Genomic DNA, 17,114 nt, shown 5'->3' on the forward strand with positions numbered 1-17,114 from the left:
AGCACCAACTACTCTGAGCTGTATGGGTTCCTCAGTCCGCACTGGTGTGTCCTCCTCCCTAGCGAGGACTATAGGGGGCACATATGGTGTATGCCTCTCCCTGAGGCGTCTATCCACCCGGATGGCAAGGGACATGGCGGCCTCCAGCGACCTGGGGGCAGCGTACTGCACCAGAGTATCCTGCAACTTTGGAGACAGACCCTGCACAAAATGACTCCTAAGTGCAGGGTCATTCCACTGCGTGTCAGTGGCCCACCTCCTGAACTCTGAGCAGTACTCCTCAACAAGCCATCCTCCCTGCTTGATCTTACGGAGTCGGGTTTCCGCCAGGGAGATGCCATCAGGATCTCCATACAACAGTGCCAATGCCGCAAAGAACTCATCCACTGATCGTAAGAATGGTGAATCGACCAGCAGGGAGAAGGCCAAGGATTGGGGATCCCCCTTAAGAAGGAACATAATGATTCCCACCCATTGTTCCTCACTCCCTGATGAACGAGGACGGAGCCTGAAGTATAACTTGCAGGCCTCCTGAAAAACTAAGAATTTGTCTCTCCCTCCAGAAAACCTGTCAGGGAGAGATATCTTGGGTTCTGGTTGAGCCTGCTCCTGATCCAAGCCCCCAAAGCCCACCAACAGCTGCAGTTGCTGCACCACCTCAGCACGCAGCACCCTAAGCTCATCAGTGAGGGTCTGCAGCAATTGGGCAAAGGTCTGCATTAGGTCCATGGCTCACCAGGAAAAAAAAGGTAAGGGTGGGTGATAATGTCACGTAGTGACTTGTCCTGTGTGACGCGACCAGCAGGTCGGTAACTAGAATGACAAGACAAACAAGGGGATACAGTTACAATGGTGGGCCCTACAATAGGGAATGGGAAAGTGGACACCTCCTGCACTCTTCTGAGGCTGTGTGTTATGATTGGGTCACCGAGGAGGAAAGCAAGACCAAGCCAAGCCACAGAAAACCAGAGAGGCTGGCAACCAAGTGGATTGCAGACCCCCGATCCCATCCACACAGCTAGCAGCAGCCGTGGAGCGCACCCACGATGACCCTTGATGCCTCAACACAGCCGGAAAACCAAATAAGCCTAAAGCAAGAAAGGGGAAATCTAAACTGCCTCAGAGCAGACCCCAAAGGAATAGATAGTCCCCAAACATATATTGTCAGTGAGACAAGATGAAAACACAAATGCAGGCAGGAAAATAGGCTGAGCAAACGATGGGGCCCAAACTAACTAGACAGGACAGGAAAGGAAAGACACTGTCTGCAATCACGCAAAAAACACTGCAAAAAATGCCCAGCACGTTTGATAGAAAAAATACTGAAGTCACTAGACTTTGTCCACTATATCAGCACTCTGGTATGTTCCGAAAACAGAGCAAAGAGAGGCCAATCTAATAAGGGACAAAAACAAACTGGTACAAACAGTAACATAAGGATGGAAATTCAGAACAGCCCCAGCCGGGGCTGGCTGACCACACGAAACTGAAATAGACAAAACCAAATCAAATGTGAACAATAGCAAAGAACACTTAGCTTGAGCATGCAGGGACTGAGCTGGAAACTAAGACCTCAGGAGGCAGGAAAAAATCCCCAGCAGGGATAGAGGGAGTCGTGTTGTGAGTTCATTTTCCCCTTCGTCACTGAGGTCTGGTGAACTCCCTACTCTGGTAAAGGAAGGTAATGAGCCTGATTATCAGGCACCTGAGCCTAATGAGGATGACTGGCTGAGTGGAGTCACTGACTGGATATAAGGCTGCCGACGCCCTTCTGCCCTGCGGGTGATTTCTCTGTGGACTTCTAGGACACCAGTCTGATTCCTGCTTCCCTAAAGCTAAGTTTTCTGCTTTGCCTGTTTGCATTTATGTTTTGTTTTTGTTTTCCTTGCTTTTCTGGATTCTGCCATTCCCTGCTGGGATGAGCTGAATCTCCTTTTGCCGGTTGCTCTGTCTTCAGAATATTCCTGAGTACTGACATAGCTTTTTTGAAGCCTAGCGTCTTCAGGGCCTTTTTCACTGTCAGTCTGTCTGGCTCTTATTTTCATAGGGTTTTTCACAGATTGCAGACAGCAGCCTTCCTGTCCTTTCCTATCTAGGTAGTTTGGGCCCCGTCTTTGCTCAGTTTATCTTTCTGTCTGTGTTCGTGTTTTCATCTTGTTTCACCGTCATTATATGTTGGGGGCTGCCTATTTCTTTGGGGTCTGCTCTGGGGCAGTTTAGATTTCCCCTTTCTTTCTTTAGGCCTATTTAATTCTCCGGCTGTGATCGAGGGGTCTAGGGCATCGTAGGAACCCCCCACAGCTACTGTTAGTTGTTGTGATAGGATCAGGGGTCTGCAATCCGATAGCTGCCAACCTCTCTGGTTTTCTGGACTTAGCTAGCATTTCTGTTTTTGCCTCCTACGGTGACTCAATCATAACAGAGTCGGCTGTCTTAAAGCCAGTCAGAAGCTCCCTATGTCCAATCGTCCTCCTCATTATCAGGTGGCAGGCCTCTGTTAATCAGATCAGCTCCATTACCTCCTGTAACCACCAGAGGGAGCCCGGAAAGAGAACTCGCGACCCCTCTGTCAATACAACCATCTCTGTTGTGAACTCATATTCTGGTCTACCAGTTGTGAGTTCTCCTTCTGGGCAGCCTCTGGTGGTAACAGGAGGTAGTGAGGTTGATTTAATTAGTAGAGATCTGCCACCTGATGATGAGGATAACGATTGGATCTCTGGAATCTCAGACTGGATTTAAGACAGCCGACGCCCTATTCTGGTGCTGGTGATTCCTTCTGGCTTTTCAGGTCTTGGTTTTCAGCTCTGTTCCAGTCATCTCAAGCTAAGTGTTTCTGCTAATGTTCACACTTGATTTTGTTGGTCTATTCAGTTTTTTGTGTGGTCAGCCAGCCCGGCTGGGGCTGTGCTGAATTTCCACTCTTATTTATCTGTATTTGCCAATTTGCTTTTTGTCCCTTATAAGATTGGCCTCTTTTTTGCTCTGTCACAGAATATTTCAGAGTGCTGATATAGTGTGAGAAGTCTAGTGACTTCAGGGTTAATTTTGTTATCAGAATTGTTGGACATTATTTTTGTAGGGTTTTTGGGCAGATTGCAGACAGTGTCTTTCCTTTCCTGTCCTTTCTAGTTAGTTTGGGCCCCATCATTTGCTCAGCCTATTTTCCTGCCTGTGTTTGTGTTTTCATCTTGTTTCACCGTCAATACATGTTTGGGGGCTGTCTATTGCTTTGGGATCTGCTCTGGGGCAGTTAGTTTTCCCCGTTTTTTGCTTTAGGCTTATTTAGTCCTCTGGCTGTGATGAGGCATCTAGATTCATTGTAGGAATGCTCCACGGCTACAGCTAGTTGTGTGGATAGGATCAGGGGTCTGCAATCTGCATAGTTACCAACCTCTCTGGTTTTCTGTGACTTAGCTTGTTTATTTTTACTCCTCGGTCACCCATTCATAACACATCTCCTCTACTTTCGCCAGCAACCAGAGGTAGGCCAGAAAGTGAATTCACAACAGCTGTATCCCTGAACACTCCTAACGTTCCCTATACAGGCTCTTCACCTGTCGCCGTCCAGGATAACTAGTCCCTCACTAGCCCTGCACCTATCCCTTACTAGGGATCTGGCTAGTGTGGACACTGTTCCCACCGCTGTACTAAAATACCATTAGAGAACATAACAAACAGAGAAAAACAAACAACTTAGCTTTCTCTGTTGCTAATGCTCCTGAGGCAACAGAGTACGGCACCCGGATACAGCTTCCAACTGAACAGCTGAAATAACACAGCTCTGGATGAGCTGCAAAATACTGCTCCTAATAGCTCCTCTCTCCACCAAGGTTGGTTAGGAAATGACCAGTATCACCAACAGTGATCCAGAGCACCTGACACCCTTTTAAAGGAAGGCGGGGAGGGTTAACACCTGCTGGCTAATTTAACATGTAGGAACCCCAGCGGCCACCAGAGGCAAAACCCATTAGCAGCAACTAGGTAGTAATAACCCCAGCGGCCACCGGGAGCAAAACCCATTAGCATCCACTTAGGTTGTAATAATACCGGCGGCCACCGGGGGCAAAAACTAACATTAAGCCAGAGGCTTGAAGGAAAAAAAAGGTTATATGTGAGCCCAGATCTGCCACAGATCCAAACATGGATTGTGACACTTTACATGAGCAAACACTGTAGTCTGGTATCAAAGCAAGATGCTAATTGATATTGAGGGCAGAATACACAATTGCTTTATCCATCTTACATTCTATATGATGGCGGTGCTGAGTATTTCCTAGTTATGAGATCACGTTGCACAGTCATTAGCAGTTAAAAATGTATTCTTCACATACATAGTATATGCAGTGATCAAGGAAGGATCTAATGTATAGATGGATAAACTAGTAAATCTGGATGGCCAACCTATGACCATACTGGCAAAACAATCTGCATTACCACCTAGAACTGGCGAGCTCTGTAAATATTGGGAACACCACAGCAGTTTTTTTAGATTTACTTTTTTTAATATAATATCCCATTATAAAACTTTTTTTAGCAGAAATACATTCACGTATAATTTTATCTATAGATGACACACCTGTTGCAAGTGCTAAAAATATGCCTGGAGACAGTGCCGTCTTGTTTGGTGATGGAGCCGTGGAAGATGGGGGTACTACAAACGGACGCATGTGGAGGACAGTGATAATTGGGGAGCAGGAACATCGCATTGATCTGCAAATGATTAAACCATATATGAGAGTGGTTACACATGGAGGTGAGGCGTTACACTTATTTAGCTTATATTTTCAGTGTTGCGAGTAGAAAAAAATGTTTCTTCATCCTACAAAATCATGTATAGTATTTGTGCTCAATTTAATTCCCCCTCTTCTCTTTTTTTTCAGGATACTATGGTGAGGGTCTAAATGCCATCATTGTATTTGCTGCCTGTTGTCTACCAGACAGCAACTGTCCAGATTACCATTACATCATGGAGAATCTTTTTCTGTACGTGGACTTGACATTGCTGTGATCATGTATAGAGAGTAGATAAACATAATCAACCAAAACAATCAACCACAACAAATGTTGTAGGTTGTTATATATTCTATTTATTAGTATATGCTTCTGCTTGCTTCACAGTTCTCCACTTCCTGACAAATGACATGCAATATCTACTCCGATCCCAATAAAATTCACAAACCTTGTTATCATCAATTTCACTTATAAAAACTAAAAAGCATTTAGATCAAAATACATCATGTGTCTGGCAGGAATCATTTTAAACAAACTACATTTAAAATTGTAAAAAAGTATTTTGTCTCCATGACGTCCACCTGCGCACACTGTCCGTGATGCACGTAGTACTTACAGGTGCTTCTCACAAAATTAGAATATCATCAAAAAGTTAATTTATTTCAGTTCTTCAATACAAAAAGTGAAATTCATCTATATATATAAAAATGAGTGTATGTATGTGTGTGTGTATCAAGCCACACCACTCTGCATAGCCCAGCCCACTCCACACGCAAAGCCTCGCATAATAAATATCTATCTATATATAAATAAAATATAATATATATGTACAGTGGGGAAAAAAAGTATTTAGTCAGTCAGCAATAGTGCAAGTTCCACCACTTAAAAAGATGAGAGGCGTCTGTAATTTACATCATAGGTAGACCTCAACTATGGGAGGCAAACTGAGAAAAAAAAATCCAGAAAATCACATTGTCTGTTTTTTTTTCATTTTATTTGCATATTATGGTGGAAAATAAGTATTTGGTCAGAAACAAAATTTCATCTCAATACTTTGTGATATATCCTTTGTTGGCAATGACAGAGGTCAAACGTTTTCTGAAAGTCTTCGCAAGGTTGCCACACACTGTTGTTGGTATGTTGGCCCATTCCTCCATGCAGATCTCCTCTAGAGCAGTGATGTTTTTGGCTTTTCGCTTGGCAACACGGACTTTCAACTCCCTCCAAAGGTTTTCTATAGTGTTGAGATCTGGAGACTGGCTAGGCCACTCCAGGACCTTGAAATGCTTCTTACGAAGCCACTCCTTCGTTGCCCTGGCGGTGTGCTTTGGATCATTGTCATGTTGAAAGACCCAGCCACGTTTCATCTTCAATGCCCTTGCTGATGGAAGGAGGTTTGCACTCAAAATCTCACGATACATGGCCCCATTCATTCTTTCATGTACCCGGATCAGTCGTCCTGGCCCCTTTGCAGAGAAACAGCCCCAAAGCATGATGTTTCCACCACCATACTTTACAGTAGGTATGGTGTTTGATGGATGCAACTCAGTATTCTTTTTCCTCCAAACACGACAAGTTGTGTTTCTACCAAACAGTTCCAGTTTGGTTTCATCAGACGATAGGACATTCTCCCAAAACTCCTCTGGATCATCCAAATGCTCTCTAGCAAACTTCAGACGGGCCCGGACATGTACAGGCTTAAGCAGTGGGACACGTCTGGCACTGCAGGATCTGAGTCCATGGTGGCGTAGTGTGTTACTTATGGTAGGCCTTGTTACATTGGTCCCAGCTCTTTGCAGTTCATTCACTAGGTCCCCCCGCGTGGTTCTGGGATTTTTGCTCACCGTTCTTGTGATCATTCTGACCCCACGGGGTGGGATTTTGCGTGGAGCACCAGATCGAGGGAGATTATCAGTGGTCTTGTATGTCTTCCATTTTCTAATTATTGCTCCCACAGTTGATTTCTTCACTCCTAGCTGGTTGGCTATTGCAGATTCAGTCTTCCCAGCCTGGTGCAGGGCTACAATTTTGTTTCTGGTGTCCTTTGACAGCTCTTTGGTCTTCACCATAGTGGAGTTTGGAGTCAGACTGTTTGAGGGTGTGCACAGGTGTCTTTTTACACTGATAACAAGTTTAAACAGGTGCCATTACATAACAATAATCACATAGATCATAACAGATACCAAGAGGAATGAGGGCCCTGCTCGCAAGCTTACAAATTAGGAAATGGTTGCACTCTATTGCATTAAGGCATATCAATGTGAAATACAAGAAGTGTGAATAGCGTAATGGCTTTTGAAATTTAGGAAAAACACATGAGATACTTAGCACAAAATTTCTTAATTTTGATATGTAAGCTGTTTTTGGTATGCACCTGTTCATATCAGATCCAAAATGTTGGCCTACTGAAATGTATAAATTAACACAACAAGCCCCACTTAGCATAATTAAAGCAAAAGAAGGCCAGAGAGTATATTTAACCATAAAATCAAATGTATTAAATCTTTTAAACATTAAAAAATATATTCCAAATCAGTGTATTACTAACCAAGCTGGAAAAATGTAAGGGGATAATAAACATGAGTATGACCAAGGACACAGAAAAAATTAATTAATATATTAGTGCACAGTTCTTAAAGAGTTTAAAATTTGTGCAAAAGCAAAGCAGCAATTGAAGGAAGTAAGATAAACACCAAAAGAATCCTAGTGAAATCCAATATTTTACTCCAAGTGTCCTATAGGTGGATTACTATGCTCATGTGAGAAGGAGATTTTAAGTTGAATGGTTTTGAGGCAATGCTACTAAAAGTGCTGAGGTGCTTGCTGTGCAAAATGAAAAAGTGCACGTGCTTGGCTGATACATGGTTATTTAAGAAGTAGACCCCAACCTACCTACTGAAATGTATGTTTAGTAAATGCACTCAATATTTGCTCAGGGCTCCTTTTGCATCAATTACTACATCAATGTGGCATGTCATAGAGGCAATCAGCCTGTGGCACTGCTGAGGTGTTATGGAAGCCCTGGTTGCTTTGATAGCAGCCTTCAGCTCGTCTGCATTGTTGGGTCTGGTGTCTCTCATATTGCTCTTGACAATAGCCCATAGATTTTCTATGGAGTTAAGGTCAGGCGAGTTTGCTGGGGATTCAAGCACAGTGATACTGTTCTTTTTTAAACGAGGTATTGGCACTTATGGCAGTATGGACAGGTGCCAAGTCCTGTGGAGAATGAAATTTCCATTTCCAAAAATCTTGTTGGCATAGGGAAGTATGAAGTGCTCTAAAATTCCTGGTAGACGGCTGCGCTGACTTTGGTCAGACTCTTGATAAAATACAGTGGCCCTATACCAGCAGATGACATGGCTCCCCAAACCACCACTGATTGTGGAAACTTCACACTAGACCTCCATCAGCTAGGATTGTGTGCCTCTCCACTCTTCCTCCAGACTCTGGGACCTTGATTTCCAAAAGAAATGCAAAATTTGCTTTCATTTGAAAACAACACCTTGGACCGCTGAGCAACTGTCCAGTTCTTTTTGTCCTTGGCTCAGGTAAAACGCTTCAGGTGTTGTCTATAGGTCATGAGTGACTTGACACAAGTAATGCAACATTTGTTGCCCATATCCCTTATCCCATTTGAGCAATGACTCAAGCAGCAGTTCACGTCTTGTGAATCTCCCTCAAATTTTTGAATGGCCTTTTCTTAACAATCCTTTCAAGGCTGCGGTTATCCCAGTTGCTTGTGCACCTTTTTTTTACCACACTTTTTCCTTCCACTCTAGTTTCCATTAATATGCTTGGATACAGCACTATGTGAACAGCTAGCTTCTTTGCATTAACCTTTTGTGGCTTACCCACCTTGTGGGGTGTGTCAATGACTGCTTTCTGGACATCTGTCAAATCAGCAGTCTTCCCCATGATTGTATAGCTTACTGAAACAGAATAAGGGACCTTTTTAAACACTTATTAAGTGCTTTTGCAGGTGTTTTTGTTAATTATTCTAATTTACTTAGATAATGACTTTTGGGCTTTCATTGACTGTAAGCCATAATCATCAACATTAACAGAAATAAACTTGAGATAGATCACTCTGTTTGCAATGACTCTATTTAATATGAAACAAAATCCAGAACGAAAAAAATGCTGCACTCTTCAGCTCCGTTTAAAAAAACAAAGTCCTTTATTAAATAATTTGGACAAAGTTAAGTCGGGCAGGGTACATGAAGAAAAAATGCAGTGAACAGAACAAAACTACAGCTGTTTCGCGTTATCCACACTTCAACAGGTCTACAGAACATCTAGACCTGTTGAAGTGTGGATAACGCAAAACAGCTGTAGTCTTGTTCTGTTCACTGCATTTTTTCTTCATGTACCTTGCCTGACTTACCGTATTTTCCGCTTTGTAAGACGCACTTTTTTTCCCCCAAAATTTGGGGGGAAAACAGGGGTGCGTCTTACAAAGCGGACATGCCTTACCTAGGCTGTGATCGGGGGCGTCCGGCGGTTGCTGGCCGCTGCTGCGGGTGTGTCCGGTGCCACGTTGTGTGCCCGTCGATGCCCGGGGCTCTGCCAACATTGTGCGACAGGCCAGAGCCCCGGCATTTCCTCAGTTCCCTGTGTGCCGGTAAAAAGATGACCGCCGGCGCGTGCGCAGATGGGATCTCGGGACCCAGTTCTCGAGAGATGAGATTTGAAATCTCATCTCTCGAGAGGTGGGTCCCGAGATCCCATCTGCGCACGCGCCGGCGGCCATTTTCCCTGGGTTCCCTGTGCGCGCGCGGTGGTGCCTGCAAAAAAATGGCCGCCGCGCGTGCGCAGATGGGATCTCGGGACCCAGCTCTCGAGAGATGAGTTTTCAGATCTCATCTCTCGAGAACTGGTCCCGAGATCCCATCTGCGCACGCGCCGGCGGCCATTTTTTTTTTACCGGCACTTCAGCGCACATATACAGGGAACCGAGGAAATGCTGGGGCTCTGGTCTGTCGAACAATGTCGGCAGAGCCCCGGGCATCGATGGGCACACAACGCCGCACCGGAGCACCCGCAGCACCGGCCTCCAACCGCCGGACAAGTGGAGAAACCTGACACCAGCACAAGACTCTGCAGCAGCAACAGCACACATCGAAGCCCCCCCTCATCCCTGAATGCGGCCTGCAGCATCACTCCACGCCTGCCTCCTCCAGCAGCGAGCCTGGGACCCCTCTACACCGCAGCCACCAACCCCGGTAAGCAATAAGATGCAAGGATTATAAGAGGCACCACCATTTTATTAAAAAATATTTTTTTCTTATTTTTCTCCTCAAAAATTGTGGTGCGTCTTATAATCCGGAGCGTCTTATAAAGCGAAAAATACGGTAATCTTGTCCAAATGATTTAATAAAAGACTTTGGTTTTTTAAACTGAGCTAAAGAGTGCTGCATTTTCTTCCTTCTGGATTTTGTTTGATTACTACATGTGACTTCATGCAAGCACCGGACCAGCCAGCTTGAAAATCACCCAGGAGTCCGAAATTCAAGTGTCTACATCTCCACCAGTGAGTAGCTTATACTTAGTGCCGTTCTGCTGTCTCTTTTTTTTTGTCTATTTAATATGAGTTTCACTTTTTGTTTTGAAGAACTGAAATAAATTATCTTTTTGATGATATTCTAATTTTGTGAGAAGCACCTGTATCTGTCATATTGAAAGGTTTTACATCTTTAAAGGGAACTTGTCACTAGATTCATGATGCCCAAACTATAATTGTAGATATGGTTTACAATAAAACGATGCAGGCTGTTGGGGACCTTAATTGTGAGGCAAAAAATAAGAAAAAAAATGTCGTGGTGGGCACAGTCATGATGAAGATAAGGCTTGGGAAATGTAGAAAAACAACGAACATTTATTAAAAGATGGTAACATGTTATAAAATCAATCTAATTTCTACCTAGGGGCTCATACTCACTTGCAAGAGACTTGTACAATTCTTGTGCGAGTCTCTCTCATGAAAACCTGGCACTGCCACCGACACTGGGACCGGAGTGTGTGGCTGCATAGAGATACATGAGCCCTTAGGCTAGCATACAAAGAATTACAGTGTAAAAAACAACTTATAAAGGAAACTGTGATCCAAGGACATTACATGTCCCACCTACAGATTATCAAAACTCGAACATAAAATAGAACAATATACGAATAGTTTATAATACAAATAAGGAATAGAAGATTTTATATACAATCTCTAGATGAAAAAGTAAAAAATTGTGAAAGAAAAAAGAAATACATTTCCCCCCCAAAAACTCACATTTTTTACAAAAAATTTTTGAATTAAAAGATGCATTTCTGTCTTTTAATAAATGTTCATTGTTTTGCTACACTTTTTCATCCTTGTCTTTATCATGACAGCTCCCTCCACAACTTTTTTCATATATTTTTCCTTGTAATTGTTTTAATGAGCCATTCTGTCGTCTTCATCAAGTGGAGCAGCAGTCTATACAAGGAATACCACTTCACTACTAGTCTTATCAAAGTTGCACCTGACCTGCACAACTCCACCAGGTGAGCAGATTCCTTCTACTCTTCCCTTTTTCTTGTTACCAGAACTTCATCATGGAGTGCTCCTATTTTGTCTCCCTGTTTGGGACCATAGGGAGAGACCTGAGTACACACACACATGGCAGAGATCCAGTCAATCTACTGGAGCTGGGTGGAGAGAAGTAGTACAGGCACTCTGTCAGACTATTCAGGTCTCTCCCTATAGCCCTCCACTGGCTGCATCATTTGAGAGTAAAAAATACTGTCACGAGTGTGTCAAGTCCTGTTGTGACCCCTGGAGGACCTGGGATCAGAAGGTCACAAATTTATTAGATTGCAGGTCCTCTTTAAGACTGTTTACCTTGAATTTGAGTGGATTTACTTTCATTCAGTGATGAAAAGATTGAGGCCCATTCTCTTCTGGCTGGGAACTTGGAGCTTGAGTACTCAGCTACAGCACCTTGTCACCACTCCCTTTCACTATATAAAACCACTGTTAGCTTCATTCCTTGCTGGTTCTAGTTCATCTGTACTGAACTCTTCGAAGAAGCTTGTCTCTGGGTAAGCTGATAAGCTGATAAGCTGAGGTGATTGTTACAGTTGCAACAGTGAAGTTTCCTGTTGGAGATGCAAAGTAGCGTTTTTTGTTGTGTGTTTTCCCACAGTTTGTTGTACCTTCCTTGTGTTGTCTTATTGTAGTAGTGGGACTAGTGTCTCTCTGGCCTGTGCACTAGACAGGGTAAGTTCAGGGCCAGTGAGGGCTTAGGCACGTGATCGTGCATGGGGGGTAGGACCCGTGTAAGGAAGATAGGGAATTCAGGGATCAGACTCAGGTTTATGATAAGAAGTGACCCACTCTCCCTATTGCCAGGGTCTCCTTGTACACCTTTCCTCGTGTTGCGCCACACCCTGGGCATCCTCTCTTGCCCCAGCATGACACATACCTGGCAGCAATCGCCAGGTTCTGATTCATTCTGCCTATGGTTCAGGCAGCATAAATCTAATGGCAAGTTTCCTTTAAAAAAGCACATTGTATTGAAGATTGAAAATGGAGCTAGGAAATTACAGGTCAACAAGCCTTACTTAAATGGTTGCACATCCAATTGCCCATCCAATTGAAAAAGTATTTCAAATGGGGTACCACTAGTTTCTGTCTTGGCCCCAGTGTTGATCAATATTGTTATAAATATTCTAGATAAGGGAACTAAAGCTAAACTAATCAAATTTGTAGATGATGCAAAGCTAGAAGGGTTAGCTAACACTAGAGAAGACAGAAAAGATTCAGAAGGATCTAGATAAACTTTAGCAATGAGCATTGACTAATAAAATAGTATTCAAAAGGGAGAAACGCTAGATTCTACATCGGGTCAAGAAAAATGAAAATTACATCTACAGAATGGGAGGAATAGAAGTAAGCAATTGCACATGTGAAAAAGACATAGGTATACTAATAGATCACAGACTGCACGTCAACAGTGTGATGCAGTAGCAAAAAAGGCAAACACAGTTCTAGGATGTATTAAGAGAAGCATAGAATGTAGATCACTTGAAGTAATTATCCCACTCTACTCCTCCTTGGTCAGACCTCATCTGGAACACTGTGTCCAGTTCTGGGCACCACATTTTAAATGAAAAACTGGAGCAAGTTCAGAGAGGAGCTACCAGGATAGTGAGCGGAATGCAAAGTATGTCCTACAAGGAATAGTTAAAGGATCACGGAATATTTAGTTTGTGAAAAGAAAGGCTAAGAGGAAATTTAATACCTGTCTACAAATATCTGAAGGGATGTCACAGTGTAGTAGGATCATCATTATTCTCATTTGCACTTGGAAACAACAGAAGCAATGGAATGAAACTGAAAGGGAGAGGATGTAGACTAGATATTAGAAAAAACTTTTTGACAGTGAGGTTGATCAATGAGAGGCACAGGCTGTCATGAGAGGTGGTGAGTTCTCCTTCAAAGAAATTCTTCAGAGACTGGACAGACATCTGAGCTAGTTCAGTGAATCCTTTATTGAGCAAGGGGTTGGACACAATGACCATGGAGGTCCCTTCCAACTCTAACATTTTATGATTCTATTATTATGCTAATGGAATAGCACACTAGCACACTCATGGTACTTTTCTGTTTCTGAAATGGTGACCTTATCTATTTTTAAATTCTGATACAGTGCAGAAATTATGAATATTTCTTTACAGTGTGCCATCAATACCAACCAGTTTAGTAGCCCCTGACAATCACAAGAATTAAGTGCCACTTCATCTCCTGTTGGCTCCATGTAGCTTTCACCATAGGCCAAGTGACTGGCCATAATGAGCCAATAGTCATAACTCATGCTTTTGACTGTGGCTAAGTTATGCAATATCAAGTGTGATAAGTTTTTAAAACTAAGCACACATTTGCAATACATTTTTATTTTCTGGTCCAATGTAGCAAGACAATAAAGCAAAGTCCTACTGTTTTATGTCTGCAGTGTTTATGCAGAAATACTTGTTTCCATGGTTTCAGTCTACAAACAAGCCTTGCTTGAAATTTAATCCCACAATCATCCCTCTATGTTTGCTTCATGAGTTCATACCCTTTAAGTATATTTAATCCAACAAATTAACCCATATATTTTCCTACTTCTATTTGGCAGGTATGTCATAAGTAGTTTAGAGTTGCTGGTGGCTGAGGATTATATGATCATTTACCTGAATGGTGCCACGCCACGGCGTAGAATGCCTGGGTTAGGATGGATGAAGAAGTGCTATCAGATGATAGATAGGAGGTGAGTTTATATTGTGACCCACTGATGTTATCATGCTGATATATTTACATTTTTTACTTTACTAAAACATTTGTGCCCCAATTCATCAAGACTGGCAGTTTATAAACTGTGTTGCTAATGTTGATGAAGGGCGCCCTCTTTATGAATTTGGTACATCTTTCATCTGCCATGTGCCATCACAAGAAACATACTCAAGTGATTGCCTGGAGAACTTTTCTGTGATATATTTTGCCATCTACAGTATGTGGTATGATGAACTTGCCAGTCGCAATTGGCTACACCCCTCCTTGCCACTTTTTGTGACATTTCAGATTTACATCAGAATTCAGGAGAACACTGTTTGAAGGGCCCATTATTTATTGAGTTCAAATCATAAACATAGGATAATTGTAGAAGGAAAAAAACAAACAAGTGCAGTGACCAGAAAAACCATTACTAATATATGATTGCATTTGTGTCAATGGTTTTCTGTTTTGCCTTGGGAGGAGGTAAATTACTCATTATGCTGCCCTCTCCTGCCTTGTTTTGGTATTACAACTTGTAGCACTATGCTGCCCTTTTTTGCCTTAGTTTGGCATTACAACTTGTTTTTCTGATTGGAAAATAAGTGGCAGTTGGAGGTGGTATGAGAGACTGAAAAAACACTTTGTTATGTGTGGTCTTGGTGGTGAGAGGAGGTAGGAAATTGAGGCTCCTCGTCTAGGACAAGCGGATAATAAAAAGCACCTTTTTTTGGAGTGCCCCGCGTTTACAACAACAAAGTGCTGAGACAAGTGAAGGATCTGCAGAGCTGCGCAGCAGATTATCCGGATACTCCGACCCGATTAAGGTCAGCTAATCCTCCCCCTTCACACAGCACAGTGAGTTATATGAAAAGTTACTGCCATCCTCCCAAGGCCGGGACCGAGAAAAGGCGTTGACTAACACAATGTTTAAGGAAAATTGTATCTGTGATCCATGACTGTTTTATGGAAAACCATATTGATGTGAATAATTTTCCACCCAATGATGACAAAAGTATTCTCAGGGTGATGCCTTTATTGGCAAACCAGAAAATAATATGTTTGCAAGCTTTCAGAGCACAGTGGCTCCTTCTTCAGGCAGGATAATTTTGATATCGCATTTTGGCACCATCAAGGATGGAAACTGTTTATCCCCCAGCCATGGATTATGGCATGGGAGAGAACGACACAGGTATGGTATATTGTTTTTTAACTTTATTTTTCTTACAGAAGAATAAGGGCTTCGGTGGAATTAGGCGTTAGGTGAGTATAACTGTGTTTGTTATTTTTAAATAAAAAAGTAAAAGTGTGTCTTGTTTTATTTCTAATAAAAGACTTTATTCTGGCTGTGTCTTTACCATATAGCTATAGGATAAGTAATGGCTGGGTTTCTTATAGACGCCTCTATATTACTAAGCCATGGGCTTGATGGTACCGGACAATACAAAAGTAACATCAACCCCACAAATATTAACCCCATTTGCTACAGAGCAAGTGGGAAGAGGCGAGCAGAGCTCCAGAATTGGCACGTCTTGACAATTGTATAAAATTTGGGACTTGTATGTATTTACTAAAAGAATGTGCTCACGGAAAAAACTGGTGTGGGTTCCCACGCAAGTCACTGATGCTGCGCAGCCTCCCAGCCTGCATGGGAAAATGAACTGTCACTTACCCACACTCAAGAGCTCACCTCGGCAGCTTCTCATTCATTCCTCAGTGGTTTACAGTCGAGGCGGTAGCATTAGCACCACTCCTGGTTGTAAACTATTAAACCCCCAGATATGGATTACGGCATGGACTGTTCAACGGACAGGTATGGTATATTGTTGTTTTTTTATTTTAAATTTATTATAGGAGATCGTGGGTTCATTTGGATTAGCAAAAGAATAAAGATGGCAAAACTGTGTGTTCTTTCATTTCATTAAAATACTTTATTCTGCATGTGTGTGTGTTTAATCCTTTACAAACTTCAGGATTGGTAATGGATAGGTGCCTTATTGACATCTCTCCATTACTAAGCCAGGCTTAATGTCACCTTACAATACAAAGGTGACATTAATTCCATATTACCCCATATGCCACCACTACAGGGCAGTGGGAAGAGAGAGGCTAAGTGCCAGAATTGGCGCATCTTACAGATGCGCCTTTTCTGGGGTGGCTGGGGGAAGATTTTTTTTAGCCAGGGGGGCCAATAACCATGGTCCCTCTCTAGGCTATTAACATCTGCCCTCAGTCACTGGCTTTCCCTCTCTGGCACAGAAAATTGTGCAGGAGCCCATGCCAATTTTTTCCGTGAATACATTCTTTTAGTAAATACATACAGGTCCTAAATTTTACACACACATTCTACTAACAGTATTAGACAATGACATATATAAATGTAACTGTTCTGCATGGGTTTCTGCTATCTATCTCTCTATGAAATATAAAGATATACTGTATATATATGTGTGTGTGTGTGTCACTGAATATATATATATACAGTGTATATATATATACACACTCCTATTCTACCTGTATATATATACATCCCCATTCTATCTATTCTATTCTAACCTTTTTTATTCTATACTGTACGCGGCAGATCATTTGCCAGCTTTTAATCTATCTATCCTATCTATTATCTATATGTATATGTTTTGAAAATTATTTGGTATTAAAACGATGTTTACAGTTGTGTTTTACAATGCGATTTTAACATTTGCTTTTACATAGAGAGAACTACTGTATGTAAAAGCTCATGCTAAAATCGCATTGCATACAGATGCCATATGGATGTCACACTGTTATTAGATGCGAGGAAATTGCATCCTTGCATTGCAAACGAATTACATACGGATCACTGTTCAGGGCACATTTGTGCGATTGTCGGCTGTCAAAATCGGTCCGTTTTTTTATACGGTAAGTGTGACTCCAGTCTTACAGTGTTACATGGTCTGTGTATATTTCTGTGATTTCTAAAAATGAACAAAAGATTTTAAACATTTTGGACTCTTCCATTTCTAACACATACAGTGTAACGTGGTCTGTTGTGAGTTCATTTTCTGGTCTACCAGTTGTGAGTTCTCCTTCCAGGCTCCCTCTGGTGGTAACAGGAGGT

General features: G+C 42.3%; 1 protein-coding gene across 5 annotated transcripts in view; it reads left to right on the forward strand.

Annotated features, from left to right (window-relative positions):
• ATCAY (ATCAY kinesin light chain interacting caytaxin) overlaps positions 1-17,114 on the forward strand; it is a 325,480-nt gene that overhangs the window by 11,945 nt on the left and 296,421 nt on the right. For all 5 annotated transcript variants that reach the window (XM_073586279.1, XM_073586280.1, XM_073586281.1 and 2 more), the window contains exons 5-7: positions 4,571-4,756; positions 4,884-4,986; positions 13,881-14,012. In XM_073586279.1, the coding sequence (XP_073442380.1) occupies positions 4,571-4,756; positions 4,884-4,986; positions 13,881-14,012 (421 nt within the window). The remainder of the gene's footprint in view (positions 1-4,570; positions 4,757-4,883; positions 4,987-13,880; positions 14,013-17,114) is intronic.

The sequence above is a fragment of the Dendrobates tinctorius genome, unplaced genomic scaffold (genome assembly GCF_039654945.1).
Source record: "Dendrobates tinctorius isolate UK_male_01 unplaced genomic scaffold, ASM3965494v1 ptg000092l, whole genome shotgun sequence".
Classification (NCBI taxonomy): domain Eukaryota; kingdom Metazoa; phylum Chordata; class Amphibia; order Anura; family Dendrobatidae; genus Dendrobates; species Dendrobates tinctorius.